This window comes from Myxine glutinosa, chromosome 10 (genome assembly GCF_964187855.1).
Source record: "Myxine glutinosa chromosome 10, kmMyxGlut1.1, whole genome shotgun sequence".
NCBI classification, from domain to species: domain Eukaryota; kingdom Metazoa; phylum Chordata; class Myxini; order Myxiniformes; family Myxinidae; genus Myxine; species Myxine glutinosa.
The window spans coordinates 79,679,107-79,706,941 of NC_136270.1; the positions used below are offsets into that span (position 1 = coordinate 79,679,107).

At 45.4% G+C, this 27,835-nt stretch overlaps 2 protein-coding genes across 5 annotated transcripts in view; one reads left to right on the forward strand and one right to left on the reverse strand.

Moving 5' to 3' along the window:
- LOC137434058 (ras-associating and dilute domain-containing protein) overlaps nt 1-12,417 on the reverse strand; it is a 90,149-nt gene extending 77,732 nt beyond the window's left edge. Inside the window, exon 1 of the mRNA XM_068126691.2 lies at nt 12,358-12,417. The gene's annotated coding sequence lies outside the window, so the exon portion shown is untranslated. The remainder of the gene's footprint in view (nt 1-12,357) is intronic.
- A 3,720-nt stretch (nt 12,418-16,137) lies between these two features.
- Nucleotides 16,138-27,727, forward strand: ECI1 (enoyl-CoA delta isomerase 1). 4 transcript variants are annotated; one of them, XM_068126707.2, is made up of 7 exons: nt 16,138-16,364; nt 21,117-21,251; nt 21,354-21,481; nt 21,638-21,784; nt 23,378-23,499; nt 26,903-27,081; nt 27,182-27,727. In XM_068126707.2, exons 1-7 carry the CDS (start codon nt 16,319-16,321, stop codon nt 27,337-27,339), a joined length of 915 nt encoding a protein of 304 aa, XP_067982808.1. In that variant the 5' UTR covers nt 16,138-16,318; the 3' UTR covers nt 27,340-27,727. The 4 variants fall into 4 exon arrangements, with proteins under 4 accessions (XP_067982808.1, XP_078641924.1, XP_078641926.1 ...); XM_078785798.1 differs by having other exon boundaries at nt 16,212-16,364; nt 21,120-21,251; XM_078785800.1 differs by having other exon boundaries at nt 16,297-16,527.
- Nucleotides 27,728-27,835: the final 108 nt, after the last annotated feature.

Below are 27,835 nucleotides of genomic sequence, written 5' to 3' on the forward strand. Positions count from 1 at the left end.
TTCTGCGTTGAGTAGGAGCCAGGAGAATAGGCCGCACTGTCACCGATCATCCTACGTCCGTAGCCTCAATCCATTTTGCTAAACGTTGGTTGATCATTGGGCGAGTTAACACGAGGCAGGCTAGGAGGACCAGGGCGGAGTCGAGGGCGGAGCGGCGGAAGCGCTGACGGTAAGCACGAGCCGCCAATCAGAGCTCGGAGGTGGTGACGGCGACATGGCGTCACAGGGCGTGGTGAGAAGGTTCGGGGGGCGTAGCTATAAAACCCGCTGCGCGAAAGCCCTCGAGAGGACTAGCTGCGAGAGAGAATGACTAAATGAGCGGTTAAAGCTGTTGAACACAGGACTCGCGGCAGTTGATGAACTTGATGAACTTCACGCACTTGCACGAGAACGGTACAGATACGCAGGCGCAGCCAGACGCGCTTGAACCGAATACAGTGCATTCTGAGATGCGCGAGTGAGAACGGCTGAGTAACCGCCAGCCGCGCTAAAGTCCGCCCTTTGCCGTTCCACCCCAACATCTGCCTTGTTCGGGAGACGCACTATGAGTCCCTGCCTTCGCCTGCCACCATCTTCGCAGGACATGTCGGGGACCGTCGAGAGCCGGACGGAGGCCGTCTCTGGACGACCACGTGGATGGTCGGCTCTACTGATTGTTATTGGGGAAGTTATTTTTACACCATAAGGGGAAGGTCGGCTCTACTGATTGTTATTTACATGCAATGGGACTAGGGAATGGGGGATTGGGGATAGTTGGGAAGTATTGAGGAAATAGGGGAATATTTACAAGCGGATATGGATGGATGCAAATCCCATATCCGCAACATTGCACCCTTCTCTACCTCGGGGCGTCCCGACCCGATAAATTTTTACCTACTTTAGTGTGGCACTCAGATGTAGTTCCCTCTACTATTAACTCAACCCTGAGTGCGACAGTTTTACAGATGTTCACAAATGAGTAAATATGTCCCCCTGCGACGTTGCACCCTTCTCCTAACAGAAACACACCCACAGGATAACCGAATCGCGGAAAGCCTCCTCAAACTAAACATACAGCCGGTAGGGAGCATCATTTATACAAGACTACACTGATATTTACACTACGATCCAGGACCTGTTCTTTGAGGAACACATGCAGATGTTATGCATAGGGAGAGCACGCATGCCAGCATCGATACACCAACCCACGAGTGCCCTGTGGCCCTACGGCCTTTAATAATGTGCAGAGCACCCCGTCCAAGCACCAAAAGCACCACCCCATTACGCACAGTCAGCACCATCCGGTGCACCAATAAAGTGTTCAATAACAATGCACAATTAAGTGTCCATGGTCACCGGTGGTGTCGCAGCCGGCCGATGTTCTGCCGCTGGTCTTGCCTTCATGGAGTGCACTTGGCCTTCTGGCTTCTTTAGAAATAAAGAAAGGCGCCAACCGCGTCCATTTCTTAATTGCGGCCATCAGGGGGCCAACTAAAAGTGGTTCACCTGTATGGCATAGGTGCCACGTTGACCCAGGTCCATCCACGGGTGGTGCTTGACCGCAAAAGAACTGCGGTCCATTGTGGGCGGCCACAAAAATTGCGGTCCATATGGTGTATCGATCCAGGCAGCCAGCAGCGGAAGTACAGGCCCACAACTGCGGAGCCAGCACCTCTCTCTCCTCTCTCTCTGCCCCAAAGCCAGATCCTCGGAGGTGGGAGACAAAATAAGACAAGTGAGTAAGGTGGTAAGGGCGCAAAAGTGCATGCAATACAAGGTAATGCACACTGGGGGCACATGGGAACCAGGTGAGACAGGTACGTTCCTACCGTACGCCCCCCTCCCCCACCAGGTAACCTACATTGCCCCTCCCTTACCCCTTACTGTATCCACAAAACACAACACTACCCATAAACATCTACTTTACACATCAACAAACGTCCCTACTGTCTTCCCGTTCCTCCCATAAACCAAATTCGTCTTCTCTCCCTCCTAACCAATCAAATTTGCCATTTCCAACTCTCATCAAAATCTGCCATCTCCAACTCAACATCAAAATCTGCCATCACCAATTCATCATCAGTCCCTCCTAAGGAGGGAGAGATGGAATCACCCCAATGTCTTATCCACGTCGTGATGCGTCTCACAAATCCAAACAGCAATTCTCATTTCCTGCATTTCCTGCAACACAAAACAAAGAAAACACAGGTGTGGAGTCATCATCATCACCTCAGGTAAGTGGCTGCGTATGGTGCGACAGGTTCATCAATCCTAACTATTTCCTAAATGACTTTAACAACTTTAAATTACCCGGGGTCTTTCTCCTGCCAAACCATTGGCCCTCATTACTCTATGTGGTTCGAAGAACCAAAATCCCATTGACCATCTGTGGTGCACACCATCAATTTGGGTCTCACTCCCCGATTCAACACTCGGTGCCCCCGCACAATTTCGGTGGCTGGGTCGTGTGACGCTCCCAGCTGGTCCGCCCACCTGCACACCTCCACCACTGTTGTTGCCTACCGAGCTCACCTGCTCCTCACCCTAACCTAACTAACTGGGGAAGGCCCTCTCGCACTCTCACCCCCTCAGTGCCCTCTCTGGCACGGGCTGCCCGATCCACACCCGGGATCCTCAGGCACCCACTGACACTAACGGCTCCCAGAGCCCACCTGCGGCCTCACCTGGCCGACATCTAACAGTGGCGGAGTGCCCAACCATTCACACTCATACTAACAGGCCACACGACCAGGCAATTTCACCACACCAATGCACCCATCCACAATACCATTCTGCAACTGCACCACAAATGCCAATATCCAACCACAATTTACCTATACCTTCTAACTATTCTTTAACCTACCCTCCCCGGGTACTCGTGAAAAGGGGTCCACTCTTCCCCCATCCACACCTTCGCACCATGCACACCACTCCGTACCACTTACTCTAACTCTCTCCACACCACTCATTCTCTGCTCCATATATTTCACACACCTGTACTTGCACACCTGTGCTCTCATACTTGGTGCCGCCTGCACCCTTCTCTCCCCCAAGCGCATTCGCGCTGATCCACAACACTCACTACTCACCTCGGAGCATTGCCTCACCGATGCCTCATTTGAAGCTGCTCACCAGCACTTCCATTCACACTGCATCATCTGCTCTGTCTACTCCCTTCTAAAACTCGCGCTCCTCCGTCTTCCCTTACACTCAGCGCTCCCACGTCATTATCAAACACTAAGCTACTACGTCCCCACTACAGGTACCAAGTCTCTTACTTAAATCTTGTCACCCATAGTCACCTCTAGTCCCTATCAATATAACCTAACCCACCCAGGCTAGTTTTCACTGCCATACACCCCATAATCTATAGCGCATTTGCCCCCACTGTGAGGGATGACAGAGTTGCCATCCCACCACATCGGGCACCTCCCACTACCAATTTTGCACATCAAATTTCAACAAATCAAAAATTTGCCAATCACTACCCATCATCTGCCAATCATTACTGCCAATCCTTTGCCAATCATCAAATTTTGTTTTTCTAATTTCGGGGTCAAAACACTATCCTCGTCATTACAGTCTACTTACTAATGCCTCTCGGTGCGCCAATTCACTTCTAAAGCTCGGCTTCGTACAGCCAAGCCATGAATGCGGGTTGTTTGGTGCCAGCGGCTGGATACGTCCCGCATTCGGTGCAGGGAAGGAGGTTTACCCGGGCCGAGGTCCCACGCACCATCTCGGCACGGAGCCATCCCATGGCCCGATCTCGACCTGCCGGACTGCCTCAACAAAAAGTGGTCGCCATGACGACCCTTCCTATCGGGCTGCCCGCTCCGCCTAGTGGAGCACGGACGCGGCCGTTCAAAGCGAGGCCCAGCGTGGATCGCGTACGGCGGTCCTTTCGAACCCGCCGTGGCTCGGATCCCCGCTGGTTCTCGCGGCACGCGAAGCCCGGCACGCACCGAGGGCCCGATTCGGCTATAAGTCGCTCTAACCGCTAACCCGGTTACCGTCGATGCCTCACCTGCATGCTTACACGCATACGCTACCCCTTTCTTGCTCATACATCCAGCCGTTTCCCTGCTCTTGGTCATTGCACCTTCTCTTACACACCCAGGTACACTCATTCCACTCACAGACTTGGTCACACACCTGACCACCGAACACCTTGGCACACATTCGTCACTCACACACCTCACCAACACACCTCTTCGCGCCCCCTCCTCGGTCACCTCCTCTGTGACGATCACAGGTGTGCTCTCACTCGCACACCCAACCACGTGCCTCACTACCAATTCCAGCGTGCATTCCCACACACGCTCTACCATTCCAGGTGTGCTTCCTTTCTCACCTGTCACAACCAACTCACGCTCCGTGTCACTCTTACTACTCTCACCTCCACTCTTGACAGCGCACTCCCCCTTACTCTCGACAGCGCACTCTTTCCTCATGCACCCGTCCGTTACACACCTTTCTCGCGCACACTCTCCCGTTACACCCTCTGTAACACTCACCACAGGTGTACACTCTTCCTTACTTTTGACAGCGCACTCTTTCCCCATGCACCCCAGAGTCGGACTTTCTCGCACATCTCCTTTTTCACACACCAGACCTGTCGCACACTTCACCAACGGCCTCTCACGAACACCCGGGTCCATCTCGACCCCCAAGCTTATTAAATCACCTGGCGCATCATACGCACGACCATATTGGTCACCACTTACACCGGGTCCTCTTTCTCTTCGCTTCTCCTCCATCACCTGCGAATCCCTCATCCGGTTAATGAGCACATCATCACGATCCGAACACAGACTTTGGACCAATTATTTTACTGCCTCCTTTATCTCTTTCTTATCCTCTCTCCGTCGCTTCTTAATTTCGCTCACCCCTTCTTCCACTTCTTCTAATTTCTGCTTCACCTCCTTCATCTCCTCGTGCGCCCCCTTAAGTTCTTCCTCTAACTCCACCTTATTTTTTTCTATGTGCTCCCGCACCTCCCGCTCTTTAACCTCCATCACCTCTACCACCTTGTTCATTTTCCTCGTCAGGTCCTCATGTACTGTCTGACACTCTTTTTTAATTACCCCTACGTCCTTTTTCATCTCCTTCTGTGTCGATTTTAAACCCTCTATTACCGCTGTGTTCTTCTTTACCTGGTCCCCCAACTCCTTTTGTCCCACTGTCAGTTGTTCTACTCCCAGCGTCAACCCCTCTATACCACCTTGCAATTTTACAGTCCCCTTTCTCACCTCCTTCTCCATGCGCTCCTCACAGTGCCTCACCTCCTCGCGCACTCCTCCGACCTCCTCACTCACACCTCTTCTGATCTCCTCTCCCATCACTTGCATCTCCTACCCTGATGCCACCCTCATCTGCTCCATTTCCTCCCTGTGAGCATCCAATTTAGTTTCTACCCCCATTCTGACCCCCTCTATCTGCTGCCCCATTTTTTTAACTTCCCTTTCCGCTTGGTCCCTCATGTCCCTCAATTTGCCTTCCATACTGTTTTCTAACCCCTCTAACCCCTTTTTCATCCCTTCCATTTGATTATCTTGAGCGGCCATTCTGTTTTCTACCCCCGTTAACCCCTCCTGTATTTCCCCTAATCTATTGTCTAATCCCTCAAATTTGTTGTCTAGTCCCTCAAATTTGTTTCCTAATCCCTCTATTCTACTCCCTAACCCTCCGATCTGGGCCCCCATGTCCTCCCTCAATTTCTCGCTATTGGACCACATCCTTTGTTCTAACCGTTGGCTATTGGCCCCCATGTCCTCCCTCAATTTCTCGCTATTGGACCCCATCCTTTGTTCTAACCGTTCGCTATTCTGGGCCATAAGGGCCTTCATTTGTATAAAAAAAAGGTTCAAATCCACCAGCGGCGCTGCTACGGTCGCGGGCGCGGTCACCGTAGCCATCTGCGAGGCGCCATTTTGCGCGCCCGTAACCTCGTGCGCGAGGACGCCATTTTGCGAACCTGCCGCCCTCACTGCTTCGCTCTCCTCATGTCCCTCAATTTGGTCCTGGATCGACCCTGCTTCACTCTCCTCTACCGGAACCCAGCCGTCTTGATCTCCCATAGCGCGACTTTCAAAATTCGGGTTTTTTGTAAAACAAAATCAAATTTCGGTGACTTGTAATTTTGAGCGCGTTAAGCGCGCTTCGGGTCCGTATCTCACTCCCAGACACCAATTGTTACTGCTAATAACACAATTGGTGTTCCAAAATTTGGGCCTAACAAATTTAGTCCCAGGTCCGAATCCGACACTCCTGACACCAATTGTTACGGACGCGGTTTAGATGTTATTTACCGAGCGGTGGTATTGCCGCGACCTAACAGTTCCCCCGATTCTTCCCCAACTCACCCGATTCACCCAGACGTTGACCAAATCGCGCTATGCCAAATCAATGATGGAAAGGACACGACGACTGGGAAAGAGGAAATGACGCAAGGGGTACAGTTCTCAAGACCTCCGGAGGAGGGTATAATTACAGTGGTGGAGAAAAGGGGGTAGATTACACGGCAGAGTGAGGTAAAAGACACAGAAGAGATGGGCACTTAAATACAATCTTATCTATTCCCGGACAGACCACAGACAAACGGAACAAGGCTGACTTACACAGGGATTGATGGCAGGGAGGGACAGGTAGTTCGATGGCACAAGGTGCACCTTGGCTCGGGGACAGGATAAAGCACGGTCCAGTCAAGAAGATGCGGGGAGGCCTCACAGCGTTCGGAGGTGGTCTTGCTTGCTCCAAGCTCAGCGCGCATCTGACGTCACCTCCCTCTTCCTGCGCATGCTCAGCGGGGAGTGACACGCCCTCGGCTGGTTGGCTCCGCCCCACTGGGGCCGGTCCGCCGCTTCCATTAGGTGCGGGGGTTACCGGGCTCCGCCCTTGACGAGGAGCTGACATGGAGCCCCTATTTGGTAACCCCGTCGAGCACATGTTCGATGGCGGCTCGTTGGGAAGGCCTGGTGCCCTCCCAACACCCCCTACCAACCAAGCCGGAGTGAGGACGCGCACTTCCCGCGCCCGCCGCTGCCGTTGCTGTTGTTGTTGTTGTTGTTGCTGAACCGTGAGGAAGAGCTGCGGGGAGGTATTGGGAGGTCCTAAACTTCCTAACGGTGCCATACAATCACATTCTGGTGCAACGAAGGGTCAGAATTAATGGAAACGAGTCCTTAACTGACATAGACTAAGAATAACTAGCAAGATGTCCTATAGTTGTCTTACATGAGATGCGGTGAACCTGGCACGACATTTAATGGGGGAAATAGGGGGAGGTCGGGTCTACAGAGTGTTGTTTACAGAAAATGGGACTAGGGAATGGGGGATTGGGGATAGTTGGGAAGTATTGAGGAAATTGGGGAATATTTACAAGCGGATATGGATGGATGCAAATCCCATATCCGCAACAATATATATATATATATATATATATATATATATATATATATATATATATATATATATATATATATATATATCCACGAGCCACGAGCTCAGCCAGAGTGACCATCGGGATCTTGGTCACCTCTCTTACCAAGGCCCTTCTCCCCCGATTGCTCGGTTTGGCAGGGCGACCAGCTCTAGGAAGAGTCCTGGTTGTTCCACCAAACTTCTTCCATTTAAGAATTATGGAGGCCACTGTGCTCTTGGGAACCTTCAATGCAGCAGAATTTTTTTGTAGGCTTCCCCAGATCTGTGCCTCGACACAATCCTGTCTCATAGCTCTGCAGGCAGTTCCTTCGACCTCATGGTTTGGTTTTTACTCTGATATGCATTGTCAGCTGTGAGACCTTATATAGACAGGTGTGTGCCTTTCCAAATCATGTCCAATCAATTGAATTTACCACAGGTGGACTCCAATCACGCTGTGAAAACATCTCAAAGATGATCAAGAGAATTTGGAGGCACCTGAGCTAAATTTCAAGTGTCATAGCAAAGGGTCTGAATACTTATGTCAATGTGATATTTCAGTTTTTTATTTTTCATAAATTTGCAAAACTTTCTAAAATCCTGTTTTCTCTTTTTCATTATGGGGTATTGAGTGTAGATTGATGAGAGAAAAAATGAATTTAAACCATTTCAGCATAAGGCTGCAACATAACAAAATGTGAAAAAAGTGAAGGGGTGTGAATACTTTCTGAATGCACTGTATATATATATTGTTACGGATCTCGCTTTCGGCACTCCCCTTATCGAGGGGGGTTCAATCCCCTCGTCTATCACACTGGCCGTCCGAGTCCTAGAAGGTATCGCGCTCCTTTGCGGGGGTGAGGTTGACCAGGGTGACTGGTCAATGGAGTCCCAGATACCTTCGCCAACCTCGCCGCAAAGCAGGGCGCTACTTCTGCTCGAGCCACGGACAAGATGGAAGATTGCCGAGCGGTTTAGTAATCCGCAGCTCGAGCCGTTAACAAAGGACTAACCCGACTCCGAGCGTTGGCCGGATCGTGCCACAGGTACTCAATTGGAAGAAGGGACTAAAGCGATCGGGGAAAGAAGAAACCAAAGTAAAGGAATAACAGATATTTATTAATTATGTACACGAAATGAAGAGGAAACGAAAGGAGGGCATTTACAAGGAGAGGAAGAAGCAGGTACACAGGGCAGCCTTAAAACAGTCTTATATTACAATCCCGGACAAACAAACAGACTTACACGAACAGGGAATGGCAGGAAGGAATGGTTGGAAGGAGGAGAAGGTCCAGGCAGGCTGGCAGGGCAGGGAGGTCCGGTTAGATGCACATTGCACAGCGTCGAGGTTGGCTCCAGTCCACGCTCCGGGCTTGAGGTGAAACCCGGCGGCAGCTGCCCGTATTAGTTTCATGCGGGCTGACAATGTGAATATCTGGCGATGTTGTTGTTGCCAATGGACCCACTCTCAGCGTGTTCTCCTCTCGCACCTCGGACCTTCGCACTCAGCTCTACTCTCTTTCATCTGTCGATGCACTCATCCCTCTCACTCATCTGTGAAGCAGTCCCTCGCAACCGCTTTTATTGTCTGTTGTTGTATCAAGCCACCGGCTCCGATGACACGCCTACCGGTCGGCTCACCTCGGCCCTGGTTGGCTGGCGAGGGCTCGCTGGCTCCACCTCTGATGGTGAGTTGACGTGCCACACCTTGTTCTTGCGTCCCGCCCCCTTTTTCCTCGGCTTGAGACCGCATGTTCAATGGCGGCTTGGGGCAAGCAATCGAATCAAGACAAGGAGCAGCGAACGCTGCCCTACCGCTCTCTCTGCACTTTGAAGAGCGGGAGAGATGATTGGGGAAATTGAAGGGTCCTATTAGTCAGGTTCACTATGTTTTTTCGTTCAAAATCATGGTAGATTAGCAAACCTATACATTTTTGGAAACGTTATTACATGGAAAATCTGAAAATCAATGTTTACATTTGCCAATTCCGACCAATTCGATTCGACCAATTCGACCAATCGCTTCGATCGACCATTCGACCATTCGACCAATTCAATCGATTCGATTCGATTCGATTCGATCGACCATTCGACCAATTCGATTTGCCAATCAATTTGACCGACCTTTCCTTGTGTGGAACGGACTGTGAAAACGATGCGGACTATATTGTCGGATACGACACACAGGACAGTGATGACGAACTCTAAATGGCATATTCTGTAATCGTGTATGTTTGATGCCATTGACTGCCTGTGTATATTTTGTCATTGACTGCCTGTGTAGATGTGAAGTTATACTGACTGCATGTGTATATATGATTTTGCTGACTGCCTGTGTATGTTTGGTGATATGAATTATTGTGACACATTTTGATGTTATTAACTGCCTGTACAAAATGATAACATGTATTTGATTATGCAACTTATCGCGAATATAAAGACAGTATTTTGCAATTCAAAACCTTTGATTCGTGTCTTACCATTCCCCATAGCACTAATTTGATACTTTCATTGGATTCCTTGTCCTTGAAAATATAGGTTTAGTATATTTTTTAAAGTTTTTAGGGTAATTAGAGGCAGAAATAGAACAAAATATGTATTTTACAGTGGCCATTTTGAAAATCCAAAATGGCCGCCATAGAGGTATCTCTCCAAATGTAAACATTGATTTTTAGTTTCCTTATGCTATAACCTTTCCAAAAATGTATAGGTTTGCTAATCTACCATGATTTTGAACGAAATATAATTTATTGACATAGTGAACCTGACTATATCTTATTTGATTAATGCAACGCAGATTCAACTATTTGGAACAGATCATTAACTGAAACACATAATAATGAAATAACTACAGAGAGGTCCTATGGTGCTCTACGTGTTGTACATGAACTAACTAGGGTGCGATCTTTAATAAAGCCAAATAATGGGGATATTCACAGGGGATCATTTATAAGGGAACATTTACTAAAATTTACAAAGTGAAGGTTCTAAAAACCGTAACAATATATATATATATATATATATATATACACACACACACACACACACACACACACACACACACACACACACACTATATACATATAACTGTGTTACCTTTAATTTGCCACCTAGTCCCTCCCCTCTGTCCCTTCTAAAAATTATACAGGCAGAGGTGGACCTGTGGTAAAATTTCATGTCAATGGGACCAACGTTTGCTGAGAAAATGAATTTCAAAAATGCAGATATGCATGCACGCACGTACGTAGGTACCCCACATGCACGCAACCGAGTGCCTAACCCTGCTTTTCACATTGCAAGCACAGGGTAATAAAACCATGTACCAAGTTTCAGTTGAATATGTTAAAGGCTATGGAAAAAAATTCAAAAAAATGACAGGTGAGACCAGTGGTGTATCGAGGAAAAATGACGCTGGGGCGGAGATGTCAAATTGCCACCCCCTCCCAACTCACATGCTGAATTAAACATAAAGCCCAATGAAATAACTTCATTACAAATCAAATTAGGTACAGTACATTTGCAAGTAAACAGTTAAAGTTTTGTTTTCTGCCTTTGTTTTGTTTTGTTTTCAGAAAATTGTGGAAATTATGTAAAAAAATGAATCTATTATATAAAAGATGTTGGTCTGTGTGTGTGTCGCCATTTTTCTCAGAGTTGGCTAAATGGATCTTCGTCAAACTTTCAGAGGTTCATCAGTGAGTGCCTTGGAGTGTTTTAGGCCAAAAAAAAAAATTCGTTTTTTTGGAGTTTAAAAATAAAAAATCGCTCGATAGTGCCGAAGCCTTTTAAAATTAATGACAGTTAATATATACAAGTACACATTAGCATAAATAAATACAAAACAATCACCAGACATTTGAATACAAATAAATCAAACAATTCCGGAAGGGTACGAAGTTGGTTGTAGTAGTACGGCTGCTGCTTTCTGATCGGCATAACACTTAACGCAGAAACGGGATGAACGCCACATTCACCCACCAGCATATATATGAACCCCCTTCCTCTCCTGATACCCCGTGTATCTCCTCAGACCCCAATTTTTCCAATACCGTGAACAAACGAGTGGTGAAGGTTGTGGTGAAGTTTCATAAGAATCGCATGTGTAGTTTCAGAGAAGAAAGCAAATACTATTTTGGGGAGTCAAACCTGGACCCACTTTGACCCCCGAAGACCCTCAAAGGGGGCAGATTTTTTTAAATACAGTGAACAAACTTTGGTACATCACGGGTGATGAAGGTTGTGGTTAAGTTTCATCTAAATATTGTGTGTAGTTTCAGATGAAAAAGCAAATTCCTATTTTGGTGGTAAAACCTGGATCCATTTTGACCCCCGATAAACCCCCTTATACCCCGATTTTTTTTTAATGCCGTGAACAAACTTTAGTCACAACACAACAAATATCATTTGTGCCAAATTTGGTCGCAATCCCATCAGCGGTTTCGGATAAGAAGTTTCAAGTGTTTACGGACGGACTGATGGAGTCCCAGACTGACGGACAACGCTCCATCGCATAAGCTCCACTGAACTTCGTTCCAGGTGATCTAAAAAGAGAAGAAAAACGGCTGCAGAAGCAAGCTCGGCATGCTAACCCCCAAAGATGGAAGCAGAGAGAACGAGAGCTCCGCGATGATGACAACTTTATCGACAAGGAGAGAATCCTGACACTGGGAGGAAGAGTACTTTTACAAGTACGAATTATTAAGATTTTGCTAAGATGGCGATCAGCAGCAAGACCCTGAGGTTATGTGGCTTCCCCCCTCCATGAAGCGCCATGTCGCATCAGCCCGCCACCCCTCGACCTTCAAAAGGGGAATTCTGCCATTTTTGCTTACGTATTAATTAGATGATATCGTGTTTTATCCAACAGGATTTCAAAGAAAATAAAGAAAATTAATTTTCAACCTTTAAAAATCGTTGCGAATAAATTCTGCTTTTTTGTTCTTATGCTTTTCTCACCTGTACAAATGAGCTGCGAACACTAATGAGGCGTGAACGACGAACTACAATGAACGCGAACCGCCTCGTTTCCCGGCATGCCACGTGCTCCTATTTTCCCGCCCCCTCTCTCGGGGATATCGTTGGCCGCAGCCATTGGTCAGCAATTAGAGGGCGGGGCCATTTGCACAGGTTAACTCCTCTCTCGCTTGCGCTTTCATGCGTCGTGGCAAAATGGTACGAAGTGTCGATAAATGATAGATGTAAAACAACAAATTTGCCGCCCCCCAAAAGTGCCGTTCGGGGCGACCACCCCTTTTCACCCTCCCCTCCCCCTCGCTACGCCAGTGGGTGAAACGGACAGACAGACAGAGAAAACAGAGAGAAACACACCTACCCTGAGGGGACTAATAAAGCTGGAGAAATAGAAAAGGGGGGAAGAGGGAACAAAACCCTATCTGCTCACATGCGCAACGCATATTTGTCATACAAGTGTAACAGCTTACCTAAATTTTAAATAGGATACGAAGGAAAATAGAACGGCACTCAGTAGAGAGCACACATACCTCCACCTGGTTGGCCATATGTACGAAGTTCCTCACTCAATGGTGAAGAATCACTTTAAAATTCTACTAGCTGAATCCGGATCCAGATCTTCACCAAAATTGAATCCATTCTTCCTTGTCACAAACCCAACATGTCCAACAAGTTTCGTCCAAATCCATCCATAACTTTTTGAGATATCCCGCTATGTATCGTTTTTGGCCTGATCCCCCAATGGTGAAGAATCACTTAAAAATTAATTAATTCTCATATCCGAATCCATATTCACATCTGCACCAAAATCGAATCGAATCGTCCTTGTCAGACACCCAACCAAATTTCGTCCAAATCCGTCCACCACTTTTTGAGATATTCTGCTATGTATCGTTTTTGGTCTTATCTCCCTCCCAATGGTGAAGAATCACTTAAAATTTTTGTGTAGAATCACAAACCAAAATATAATCATTTCGTCCGTGTCATATATACTACATCTCTGCCAAATTTCATCCGAATCCGTCCACAAAGTTTTGAGATATTTTGTTTACAAACGGACAAACAGACAGCCAAACGGACAGACAAACAGCCAAACAGACAGCCAAATAGACAGACAGACAGCAAAACAGACAGGCAGACAGCCAAACAGACAGACAGACAAGGGTGAAAACATAATTTGCATCCACCTTTGGTGGCGGAGGTAATTACCGACTCTAATATTTATGTGTTTGTGCTTTTACCTGCACACCGTGTTTTTAGTGCATGAAGTCCACCCCGCAGTCATAACCGTCACAATATATTTATAACAACCCTCACAGCCCACACTCCCACCATCCTCCTCCCCAACATGATTAATAATAAATATATATCATTTTAAACTTACCCTGTGCATTGACAAGCCCCAGATATGACCTTCCCATTGGTGTTAAGAAGAAATTACACCACATGCAGTATTTACCTCTGCATGTTCAGAAACTACCTGAATGTTTGGAATGACGGCATCGCCTTTCCAAATGAAGACATCCATCGAATAAATCACCAAGCTTTCCATGTTCACATGAGGTATTCCCGCAAGGTTCAAAGTCCGCTCACTGAGCCGATTGGGGAGGTTGCGGGTACAACTAGCCATCCACAGGCCTGGCACGGGCCCACATCGTCAGGAGATTTTGCAGTACGGGCTAGAAGATATCAACTTTTTGGAAGAGTTGATCAGAAAATTGTCGAAATCTTCCAAGGCACACCCCTTTATGTAAGTTTGTTTACAAGTATTTTTGGCTACTTTTAGAAGCTTTATGAGACATTTTATGTTGCAATCCTTATCTGGCACACACGATTTGCACATGCTCGCCAGCAATCTGGGGCAGATTACGTCATTTCAAAAGTCCTGTGTTCCCCTGCATTTACAACGTCCTTATAATTGACTTCATTTAGCTTGGTTTACATCAGCTGTATATCTTTAATCCTGAAATGAAAAACTTTTTTTTTTACTGTTTACAGGCCTAAACAAGGCCAAAAATTGGTCTGCGGCAACGTATTTAATGGACCTGTCCGTCGTACACACAACACAGTACATGGCTGGAAATGAACCAAATAACATTCAACTCTTTCCTTTCGGACACATACACAGACATAGAGAGACACACATACACACAAACGTAGAGATACGCACACACACACATCGACATACACACACACACACACACATCGACGTACACACACAAACACACACACACACACACACACACCTCGTTTTTTCATTTCTGTTCCTCACGATTCTGTCTCTCTCTTATTCACAGACACACACACACACACACACACACACACACACACACACAAATATATATGCACATATACACACACACACACACACACACACACACACACACACACACACACACACACACACACACACACAAATATGCACATATACACACACACACACACACACACACGTACACATTTACACATATACCCATACACACATACACACACATATACATACACACACACATATATATACACACACACACACACATATACATACACACACACATATATACACACACACATACACACACATATACATACACACACACACATATATACACACACACACACACACACACACACACACACAGAAGCGATTAAAAACCCGTCTCGTGCTGTGAAGGAGACGAACTTACAACAACTAGAACGCCACTCAGTAGAGCGCATACTCCCGCCGTGGGTCAAGTTGGAGTAGTACGATTTCACAAAAGTTTGAGGGAGTAGTTCAGTGACAACACAAGACAAGACAACACAAGACAGACACTGCAAAGAGATATATATATATATATATATATAGAATATATAGAAGATAATGTTAAAAAAAAACAAGGCAATTTCACTTACATTTTCGGATTCAGCGTTCAATTCTATATAAGTGAGTGTATTTTGAGGCATGTATGACTTCAAATAAAATTGTAAGCCAGGAAACGTTCGTTTCATTCCTTAGGGATACAACATGTAAAACTGGCCCAAACGTCAAAACAAAACTCGCTCATTTTAAGTCGTACAAGCTAATGCGACCACTCATTCTTCTGGGAAGAATCCCGTGCACATGCTTGTCACACTTATAAGTTACCTAAGTCTTTATAAGTTCATCAAATACTGACACCGCGATTGACATTCGCTGAGGTAAATGTTGAGATCTCTTCTGAGATTAAAAAAAAAACAGTTTTAAAGCATTATACGTATCAAACGATACATTTTATGAAACGGGGAAACCTAATACACACGTTGGTGGTTTTAAAATGACAGAATGTGTTTTTATTAGAAAAAAAAATGAACATTGAAGACGACGCTGCTAAAAATACACCGCTCTAACGCATAACCACGAGTTTAAACTACATTTACAACAAATATGAAAACTATTTTCATATCACAATGTTAGATATAGAATATATAGAAGATAATGTAAAAAAAATGAGCCCTATGTTCCAATGGTAAAAAATCCTTCAAAACATTCCTGGATCCGGAATAATATCCTGAGCTTAACCAAAAACTAATCAATTCTTCCTTATCCCAAGTGCAATCATCCCACCAACTTTCATCCAAATCCGTTCAGAACTTTTACAGATATCTTGTTCACAAACACACGAACACACACACACACACACACACACACACACACACACACACACACACACACACACACACACACACACACAATTGAATGCAATACTCCCTGGCGGGAGTAACAACAACAACCACAACAACTAAAACAACAACAACAACCAAGAATAATAAATCGCGCTCGTGGTTCGGTAGGGGGTAATATTTCACGAACTTAAAGAGGATTTCACGGGATTCATAAGTGATGGGTGTAGGGGGCGGGTTCATGTATAAAGATTGATTTGCTCGGTGACCTGTGACTGTGACCGTCATAGCGGATAGCGCGCACACCATGGCCGCCGCACTCGGGAAGCTCATGGGCCGTGTGCCCGCACTTGGTGGGTGTAGTTTCAGAGTTAGTTCGTGTGAGCTTCATTGTGTTCTCAAGTGCTACGGGACTTTGTTAAAGCGATGTGACTGAAGGGTTAAAAGTTTCTAAACAAGAACGAATGTTTGCCAACTGTGTGGAAAAGCGGCAACGGAGCTTTTGATTGAAAGAAGGTGAGGCTGGTGAGTAATTGTGAAGGTGAGAGATTTCTGGGGCAAGTTCAGGATACAATTTCAACTTACAACTCTGCAGTAGCTTCATCCCCAGAAAACTACCTGTGCTTACGTGACGTGACGTGACGTGCACACACAACATCGTTAAACGCTAAATATTGTTTTCGTTGTTTGCTCAAGTACCAGTCGGCATTCTTCCAGGGCAAAGCAAATGCTAGGTGCCGTGCCATGCTGCTGTGCCGTGTAATGCTGCTGTACCGTGTCGTGCTGCTGCCGTGCCGCTGCTGCGCCGTGTCGTGCTGCTGCCGTGCCGTGCCGCTGCTGCGTCGTGCTACTGCGCCGTGTCGTGCTGCTGTGCCGTGCTATGCAGCTCCGCGCAGTGTCGTGCTGCTGTGCCGTGGCGTGCTGCTGTGCCGTGGCGTGCTGCTGTGCCGTGACATGCTGCTGTGCTGTGCAGCTCCACGCAGTGTCGTGCTGCTGTGCCGTGACATGCTGCTGTGCCGTGACATGCTGCTGTGCTGTGCAGCACTGCGCTGCGTCGTGCAGCTCCGCGTGTGCAGCGCCACGCCGCATTGTGCAGCGCCGCGTCGTGCAGCGCCGCGTCGTGCAGCTCTGCGCCGCGTCGTGCTGCTTTTTTTTTGTATCCTGAATCGAGGCTCGTGAAAGAGCTAACATTTATATCACAAACAAATCAACCAGACAAACAAAATATATAAAAGGAGGGAGTGGAAGACAAGATGGGGAGAGAAGGGGAAGCACACAAACACAACATTTGAGAGCAGGGAGATGTGTGGGAGGGAGAGGGCTTGGGGGGAGGAGATGTGTGGGAGGGAGAGGGCTTGGGGGGAGGAGGTGTGGGAAGGGGGGTGGGGGGTGGGAGAAGTATAAAACACAAGGACACCAAGGACTTCCAGGACAGAAGTTGGTATTTCAAAAAAGTGGATTTGGGGTGAAATTAGCGGGGGTAGAAAAGATCAAGGTTTTGGATGGGGGAAGATAAGAGATGGTGGTGAACAGCTGTTTTAAAGACCTGGTGGGTGGAGTGGGATTGAAGAGAGTGAGGGAGTTTGTTCCAGAGGCGGGAGAAAAGAGGAATGAAGGAGTGAAGGTGAGCAGAGAGTCTTGATTTTGGCAGTTTAACCATAAGAGGGTTGCAGGCAGATCTTGTGCGACCTGTAGGAATATTTGGGGGACAGAGCCCAGAGAGAGCTGGGGCGGCAAGGCCAGAGAGGAGTCGGTAGAAGACGGAAAGACCACCAACCTGCCTGCGGTGAGTGAGTGAAAGGCCCTTGGAGTTCGCTTCATCGTGGGAGATTCCAATGATTCTGAACGCTTTGGTTTCAACAGCGTGAAGACGAGCTAGGTGTGAGGAGGAGCACCAGCCCAGAGGGGAGAGCAGTATTCCATTGAGCTGCGGATGAAAGCCTTGTGTGTGGTGAGGAGCTCAGGTGTGCCAAGGAAGGACTTCGCACGACGGAGGATGCCCAGTCGGCGAATGGCTTTGGAGGCCAGATTTGAAATGTGGTTTTCCCAGGAAAGATCATGGCAGATAGTGAGACCCAAAAGCTTGAGTGACAGAACTTCTTGGAGAGGATTATTCAGAAAGTGGATGGGAGGGTTGTCCAGTCGGTCTTTTCGGAGAGACATCGTAAGAGTGTGAGATTTGTCAGGATTGAAAGACGTGTTCCACTTGTTTGCCCAGTCTGTGATTTTGTCCAGGTCTGCAGAGAGTGAGGAGGCTGCAGACTGCCGATCTGAGGGATGAGGAATAGAGTGACAGATAGTAGAGTCATCAGCAAAGAGATAGAAAGGATTTTCAAGAGAGTCAGAGAGATCATTGATGAAGACCAGAAATGCTGCGCCGTGACGTGCTGCTCTTTGCTGTTTGGGTCGTGCCGTGCTGCTCTGTACTGCTGTATCGTGCCATGCTGCTATGTCGTGCCGTGCTGCTGCTGTGTCGCTTGGTTTACATCAGCTGAGTTTACAATGATTCAGGTCAGACTCTAGATCCGGCCTATTAGTGGAATACAAAACAAACTGTTCAGCCTGGCGGAGGTTTGCGCTCTACCAAATGATGTATTGGTTCATCAACATATATTAATCTGCCTGTTATAAAGAGTCATTGTCGAATCTGATCCTCCCTTGTATCTTATCCGTATGGTGCACATCTGAGTGAGGATATCTCTTATTATGAGAACTCCAGGACTAGTCTTTTTATTACCTCCGCCATCAAATGTGGATGGAGGTTATGCATTTACACCTGTCTGTCAGTTTGTGAACAAGATATCTCAAAACGTTTTGGACGGATTCGGACGAAATTTGGCAGAGAGGTAGCGTGTTTGACGAGGAGGAAATTATTAGATTTTGGTGAAGATCTGGATTCGGATCCGGATACTAGAATTTTTAAAAGTGATTCTTCACCATTGGGAGATAAGGCCAAAAATGATACATAGCAGGATGTCTCAAAAGGTTGTGGACGAATTTGGACGAAACTTGGTGGAGATGTGGGGTGTCTGACAAGGACGATTGGATTCGATTTTGGTGAAGATCTGAATATGGATTCGGATATGAGAATTATTTAATTTTTTAAGTGATTCTTCACCATTGAGTGGTGGGGCTAAAACCAACATATACAGTCACGTGAAAAAGTAAGTACACCCCATGGAAAGTTTTGACTTTTTCAACATATTTCAACATACAGCTATTTGATCTTCATTTCAACAATATTGATAGATAAAGGTGATATAATATAACAAATATCATGAAACATTTACATTTTGTAGTCCATTGTATAATTTAAATAAACGTAAATGCAAATTTCGCAAGTGGAAAAAGTAAGTACACCCTGGGCTCGAATAGGTGGTATTGCCCCCTTTGGCAGAAACAACATCAAGTTGGTGTTTCTTATAACTGTCTACCAGTCTCTGGCATCGACTGGGAGAAATTTTTGCCCACTCCTCCATGCAGAATTCTTTCAGCTGTGTGAAGTTTGAGGGGTTTCTTGCATGCACAGCTCGTTTCAAATCCCCCCACAACATCTCGATGGGATTTAGATCCGGGCTTTGACTTGGCCATTCCAGAACCCTCCATTTCTTTCTTTTCAGCGATTTGTTGGTGGATTTACTGGTATGTTTTGGGTCATTGTCATGTTGCAAGGTCCACCTTTGGTTGAGCTTCAACTTTCTGACAGATGGCCTCACATTATCCTCAAGCACCCTCTGGTACAATGAAGAATTCATAGTGGATTATATGATGGTGAGCTGCCCAGGCCCTGATGCAGCAAAGCTGCCCCAAACCATAATATTTCCACCACGATGCTTTACAGTTGGTATCAGGTTCTTGTGGTCAAATGCTGTCTTTGGTGTTCGCCAAACATGTCTTTTGGTACTGTGACCAAATAGCTCTACGTTTGACTCATCTGTCCAGACCACATTGTTCCAGAAGTGCTAGTCTTTGCCGAGGTGTTCATTGGCAAACTTTAGTCTTGCCCTGATGTTCTTTCTGGACAGCAAAGGTTTCCTCCTGGCACACCTCCCATGCAGATCAAATTTGTGCAGACTCTTTCTAATGGTAGACTCGTGCACTTTGCCGTCAACAGTGGCAAGAGCTACCTGTAGGTCCCGTGATGACATTCTGGGGTTCTTCGAGACTGCTTTCAGCATCTTGCGGTCTGCTCTCGGGCTGAACTTGCTGGGGCGGCCTGGTCTGAACTACTTGGCAGTTGTTTGGAATCTTATCCACATGTCGATGATCTTCCGGACAGTCAAATGATTGATTTCAAATTGTTTGGAGATCTTTTTAAATCCCGTCCCAGACTCGTAGGCATCGATAACCTTCTTTCTGAAGGCCTCAGCGAGCTCTTTTGATCTAGGCATGGTGACGCCACACACTTCAACAACAAAGAGCAAACCAAACTAAATGTCTGAGGTTTAAAAAAGAAAGGTTCCTCCAAGATCCTCTCTAACGATGTTCTAATCATTTGCACCTGAGTTGGTGCACCTGATTGTAATTTTAGGTATTTGAAGTAGTGATAAATGTAGGGGTGTACTTACTTTTTCCACATGCGAAATTTGCATTTATGTTTATTTGAATTATACAATGGACTACAAAATGTAAATGTTTCATGATATTTGTTCTATTATATCACCTTTATCTTTCAATATTGTTGAAATGAAGATCAAATAGCTGTATGTTGAAATATGTTGAAAAAGTCAAAACTTTACATGGGGTGTACTTACTTTTTCACGTGACTGTAGCAGGATATCTCAAAACGTTATGGACGGATTTGGACGAAACTAGTTGGACAGATTGTGTGTGTGACGAGGAAGAATCGATTCAATTTTGGTGAGGATCCAGATCCGTCTCGTATAATTTTTTTTCAGTGATTGTTTACCATTGGGAGATAGGGCCAAAAATGATACAAAGCAAGATGTCTCAAAAAGTTGTGGAAGGATGATTTTGATTAAATGTGATTCTGTATTGTGATTTTCTGGTCTACTCTAGGATACAAAACGTAAACTGTTCACCTGGCTGAGGTATGTTCTCTACTGAGTGCCGTTCTAGTTTCCAAATTGTCCTTTCCTCTTCAGCAGGAACGTTGTGTCGGCGAAGTTGTAATGAAGGACACGTTTTCTTGAATTATTCTGGTCCGACTCCGATGCAGCAAAGATGCGGGTACTCGTCGCACACGGGATCGGTCATTGTCGAGATGGATAAAGCGACAGGTAAGGATAAGTGGTTTCAACAATGACCGTGGGTTTTTCATTTGCAGATTTTGATGGCTCTGTGTGAATGTTTCTTTATGACTGCATGCTCCGAGTGTGCAGGTGTGGCACTCCTGAAGCTCAACATCCCACCTGTGAACTCCTTGAGCTTGGATCTCCTCACGGAGCTCGCCATTGTGTTGGACAAACTGGAGATGGACAAGCATTGCCGAGGCCTAATCCTCACCTCGGTATAATGTTTAATCCAACTTGAACTCTGTCCCATATTGTGATAGTGACTCCAAATCCGTCGCATGCCTCCTTCTTCGAAATCAGCAGGATGTTGCATTTGCAGTTCAGGAACAATGTTTTATTTGTTGTTGTTTTTGGCACTACTTTGCCTTCAGGCTGTACCAAACATCTTCTCTGGGGGCTTGAACCTACTTGACATGATGAACAAGCCAAATGAGCACTACAGTGAGTTTTGGAGGGCAGTACAGGAGATATGGATCAAATTATATGGCTCATCATTGGCCAGCATTGCAGCCATCAATGTACGTCCACTTTTTCAACTATTGTTATTATTATTATTATTATTATTATTATAAATACCTGCTCCCCAGAAGGGGAAATTGGGGGAAGTGTTGTAAATGTAATTTTTCCCATGGCTAGTAATCCCGTGTTTCCAGCAGAGATCAGTAAACCATTTGCGTGGTGCCACTGTGTACAGGTGAAAATCGTAAATAGTTTCCCCTCGTCCCACCTCACCTCCCTCATGGGGGTAGCGGTGGGGAGGGGTTGTACCAGGGTACGGAAATATATTGATATACCGGTTATATCAGTATAATTTTTCATATTAAATTTATGACATCATAGGTCAGATGGTTTGGCAGCCATATTGGATAGAAGGAAAATGTTAAATAATTATATCTCTGAAACCGCTCACCCTATCAATGCAAAATTTTACAAATATCATCTAGCACTGTTGCATATAGTTTGAAAATGATGATTTCATAGGTCACGTGGTTTGGTAGCAATCTTGTATAGAAAAACGAACCTTATCCGATCAACACGAAACTTCACAAACGTGATCCCCTACTCATACATATGCAGAGTGATTGCATCTATCCATTGTGGGACTATGTGGAGGCATATTGGTGACAGTCGCATTGTTCTAGTTCATATTGATATACTGGTATTGGAAATTTGAATATACCGGCATACTGAAAAAAAAAAAATCGGTATATCACCAACAAATTGAAGTTGTTCACAATCCTTGATTACATGATTTAAAAAGCTTTGATACACTTGGCTACCCCTGGAACAGTGGAAGGTATGACGTCAAGACGTACCAGGAAGGTACAGTAGGTTTTAACTTTTATCCCTCAGCACCGCACGAGCGGTCGCGTTTTCCTTTGTACTCGCAGCTGTTTATAAAGAAATTGGTTATTTTATATGAATAGTGTGTGCTTTATAAAGCCTGTGCCGATTACCGACGTGGCAATCTATAATAGTGATACTGATATCGGCCTGTGCTGATTTACAGGTATAGCGATACCGGCCTGTACCGCTTACCAGTATGGCGACCCGTGATAGTGATACCGGTATTGGCTAATGCAGATTACAGGTACAGCGATAGCTATACCAGCCTGTGCCGATTACAGGTACGACAATCCGCGATAGTGATACCATATTGGCTAATGCAGTAAACCGGTACAGCAATAGCAATACCTGCCTGCGCCGATTACCAATGCCAATATCAGATTACCAATGCCAGCAAAACTCGCCAATTGAAACACATTAAAGGCGATCATTGGCATTACTATTGTAATCATCATCGTGTGAGACAAACAACAACAGCTGCCTGCTTAAGGGGAGGAGAGGGTGAGGGTCTGTACCGATTCTTGATTCTATTTGGAAACAGTCAGTTTTCTCATTTTACATTCCAAGTTGATATCAAATTAAATTGTTCCTTAATCCATGTGAGATCATTATTTATGCTGCAATACTTTGCTTGTATTACTTTTAAAAAATTAACGTGACAGATGATATAACAGTTGCTGCTCTCATGCTTTTGCCACCATTCCACCGATTATTTTACTTCAGCATTCTTGTTCTTTAACTAAATAAAAGTTATTTCATTTCAGGGTTCAAGTCCAGCAGGCGGCTGCCTCCTTGCCCTCTGTAGTGACTACCGGATTATGGCCAACAACCCACGTTTCATGATAGGTTTGAATGAGACCCGCCTAGGGATTGTGGCTCCATTTTGGTATGACGTTTTACAGTGACCATTCACCACCCACCACCATGCACTCACCTCTTTGTGACGGCTCTCGTCTTTCTCCTCCACATTCTCCACCTATCAGCAATGTCGAAAGTAACCTGAGCTTCTTACACTTCGTTTAGAACAAGTGTTTCTTACCAGAAAACCCATCAACTAGAGATCTTGTGAAATTTATAAGTAATCGGATTTTTTTTTTTTGATGCTCTACTACAGTATGGGATAAGTGGTTATTTTTTTGTTATTCTTAAGTATGCAGTTGATCAAGGGACTCGAGTCTTAAGGTTCAGCGACGATTAACAGGCAATTATATTGCCTTGGAAGCAGGGATTATCCTGGAGGATTTTAGCAATGGGAGAAAATCTCCCTGTGTACAAAACGGAGATTTTTTCCAAACGACGGGATTATACAAAATTGTTTTGAGATAAAATTTTACTCGGGCTCGTCAAATCTTATTATTCTCGGGGTATTAATTAAAAATAATTATTTGAAATTATTTGTACCTTGACTTAGACTGTTGACTAACTTCTCCGATCTACACGGTGAACAATACATTTTGTTCTGATCGGCATCATATTTCAGCCAGTCTCCGAATTTAAGGACCCAGCTGTCTTGAAACGTCATTAAAGTTTTGCCGGAAGTAGCTGTCTGCACTGTGGCGGCCCTGGCCACGGGTCCCGCTTTCGCCCTGCACAGTGCGCACGGTCACTAGCTGGATCATCCTGGTTGTCCTCAGTGTTAGAACTACTGCTGGTACCTATAAAGAATCGTTTTATACTTTGCCCATCAGGCTGTGGTTGCGGAGGTCTCTTTTTCGGTGGCATTTTCGGGAAAAGCGTAATCCAGAAACTACTGCAGACAGCGAACACGTGGTTGCCGAAAAGCCGTCGTTTAATGCCGCAAAACATTGTCACAGCTACCGTGAAGAGTGAAAGCGAAATTAAAATGGCTATGGTCTGTTTACAGTTTAGAATAGCTTAGTCTTTGACAACTTCCAGACCTGACAAAAGCAGTAGTAAGTACACGATTTGAAACTTTCGCCTGAAAACTATACTGCGACAACTGACACGCTCTATGCGATTTTTTAAATCGCTCTGGACAAAATCGTATGCGATATTTTCCAACTTCATGCGAGAATATCGTGGAATCGTGGCCAAAGTCAATCCCAGTGGAAGTATGTGGTAGCACAAGTTAACTCCGCCACCTAAGGTGGATGGAGGTTATGTTTTCACCCCTGTCTGTTTGTGAACAAGATATCTCAAAAAGATTGTGGACAGATTCGGATGAAATTTGGCAGAGATGTAGCGTATGTAAAAAAAAAACACCGTTTAGAGGCCATTTTTCCCCGCAAAGCGGGGGTTGGTCTTTTTGGGGGACCGTGGTTGTTGTTGTTTTGGTTTTTTTTGGTCCCCTTTTTGAAGCAATGTTTTACGGCCGGATGCCCTTCCTGCCGCCAACCCTGTTTGTCGCCTTTTTACGACACACAGGGAATTACCAGTGAACTGGTACTCAATTTGCCGACCTCGGAAGGATGACAGGCTGAGTCAACCCCCCTGGCGTTAATTCAGCGATCCACCGGGATTCGAACCCAGGATCCTTAGATCCTAAGCTGGCACCCTAGCCGCTAGCCCGTAACGAGGACGAAATTATTACATTTTGGTGAAGATCTGGATTGGGATTCAACTACTAGAAATTTTTAAGTGATTCTTCACCATTGGGAGATCGGGCCAAAAACGATACATAGCAGGATATCTCAAAACGTTGTGGACAGATTTGGACGAAACTTGGTGGACAGGTTGTGTGTGTGACAAGGACGATTCGATTTTGGTGAATATCTGAATATGGATTTGGATAAGATAATTATTTAATTTTTAAGTGATCACCATTGAGAGATCAGGTGAAAATTGATTTATAACATAATGTTTAAAAAGGTTATGGACGAGTTTTGACTAAACTTGGCGGACGAGTTGGTTTGGTGATGAGAACAAGCCGATTAGATTTTGGTTCAGGTCCAAATCCAGATCTGGTCTATAAGTGGATACAAAACAAACTGTTCAGCCTTGTGGAGTATGCACTCTACCGAGTGCCATTCTAGTCGTATTTGTGATTAGTCTAGCAATCGTTAGGTCTGTTTTTAATTTTTTGGAGCCTGGGATTGGACGAGTCGGTGGGCAGTGCAGGTAAATCATGGGAGTTGAAAATATGGTTTCAGAAACCAGCCAATCGTGAACGAATCAGTTGGGAAATGGTGATAACTTTTACTTCCGCCATCAAAGGTGGATGGAAGTTATGTTTTCACCCCCGTCTGTCTCTTTGTCTGTGAGCAGGATATCTCAAAAGGTTGCGGACTGATTTGGATGAAACTTGGTGGATACGTTTGGTGTGTTACCAGGAACAATCGTTTCAATTTTGGCGAAAATCCACATCCAGATACGAGAATATTTGAATTTTTTGAAAGCGATTCTTCACCATTGATAGATGGGGCCAAAAACAATATGTAGCACAATATTTCAAAATGTTGTGGACAGAGTATGACAAAACTAGGTGGATGAGTTGGATAGGTGACAAGAACAAGCAGACTAGATTTTGGGGGTCCGGATCCAGATCCGGCCTATCAGTGAGATAGAAAACGTAAATTATTCAGAGGAAGTATGTACTCTACCGGGTTTCGTTCTATTTTATTTTTAAGTTGATCTTCCTCAAGCCATTAGGCCCATAAAAATGCAGAGGCTGTTTCATTGGCTCGGGCTAGGGGTTAGAATCCTGGACGTGTCTCCACTTCAATACAGAATACTCGACTGAGTGCAGGAATTTGACCATGGTGTCGGCAATAGCATGCTTACTGTTCGCAAAGGACACCATGGGTTTATAACGCCCAGCAACAAATGCTAACAGGTGGGACGCCCAGCTTAATGTTCGGAAAATATTAGACATTAATTTCGGATAAGATGGGAATTATTTAGATAAATTTAAATTAATTAAAGGTCGTCAGCATGGATTTACGAAAGAGGGTCATGTTTAACAGAAATGGGGGTGAGGGGTCTGAGGTAGAGTGGGAGTGATGAGTTGCAGAAGCAGAAGATTGGCAGATGCAGTTTGACATTAGGAAATGAGATTTTTATTTTTAATTTGTCTACTTTTGGACACAAAACCTTGGCTCGTGGAAGAGTCGGAGTCAAAGTGCCAGTCAACGTGCCATAGGGTATAAGGCAATGCACTGAAAGTGGGGCAATGGGACAACACAGGAATGCAACAAAGAGATAAACGCACAGGAGGAGAAGAGGGAAATAAACATTGTCGCAACCTTCAAATAGATGGGGAGAGGTTGGGGATGGAAAATTATGGATCGGAATGGAGGATGACCAGAAGTTGTGGTGTTGCTTGTTTGCAGGTTCAAAGATACGCTTTCGAATACGGTTGGCAATCGGACAGCAGAGCTCTCGCTAAGTCTGGGAGCCATGTATACTCCGGCTGAGGCTCTGTCTTTGCACGTTGTAGATCGGCTGGTACCAGAGACACAATTGTTGTCGGCAGCAACTGAGGAGATGGGTCGCTGGTTACGGGTCCCAGGTAATGTTAACTGCTAACGTTTCTTTTCCTTTTCACCAGTTGCGATTTGCGTTTAACCCGTCTGAGATGCTTCCTGATGGATCGATTGGTGTGCTCGCAGACCATGCTCGACAGATCACCAAGTCCATGATTAGAAAGAGTACCATAGAACGGTTGCTGAACCAGCGAGAAGATGACATCAAGAACTTTGTAGACTTCGTCTCGAGAGACTCCATCCAGAAATCATTGCAGCATTACATGCAGAGCCTGCAAAAGTAAAGGCAGTGAGAGGTCCGTTCCTATTTTGATTGTTTTGGAGTAACATCCCCACAACTCTGCTGGTGTACTACTTTGGTTCTTTGCAACATTGTATTTTGAGAGACTTGCTGTGTACAGAGGTTTGGTTTCCTAAAAAAATAACTGAACTGCTGTGAAGAACCAGAATGATATAGAATTTTCTGCACCTGTGTAATCCAAGTTATTTTGAAACAATTTTGTCAAACCCAGCAAGATGGTGCAGAATCACTTCACTGGTCTATAGAAACCTTCAGTTACAATTTTATTGCAAAATTGTGTTTCATAAGGTACACTTACAGGTCAATATACTGTGATTGTATCCCAATTTTTCTTTAGATTTGAAATAAATGTGCTGGTTTTGCGAACATCACCTGGTTTAAAGTTTCCATATAAATATGAATTACTATGACAGGATGGCCTACGCACACTCACCTCTAAGCTGTCCAGCCTGGGATTGAATCCTGACCCAGCTATAAAC

Coding starts and splice junctions, on each gene's coding strand:
- ECI1 (XM_068126707.2), top strand. CDS start 16,319: ATGGCCGCCGCACTCGGGAAGCTCATGGGCCGTGTGCCCGCACTTG. Junction 21,482..21,637: donor GAGGCCTAATCCTCACCTCG/GTATAATGTTTA, acceptor CTTTGCCTTCAG/GCTGTACCAAACATCTTCTC. Junction 27,082..27,181: donor TCGCTGGTTACGGGTCCCAG/GTAATGTTAACT, acceptor GTGTGCTCGCAG/ACCATGCTCGACAGATCACC.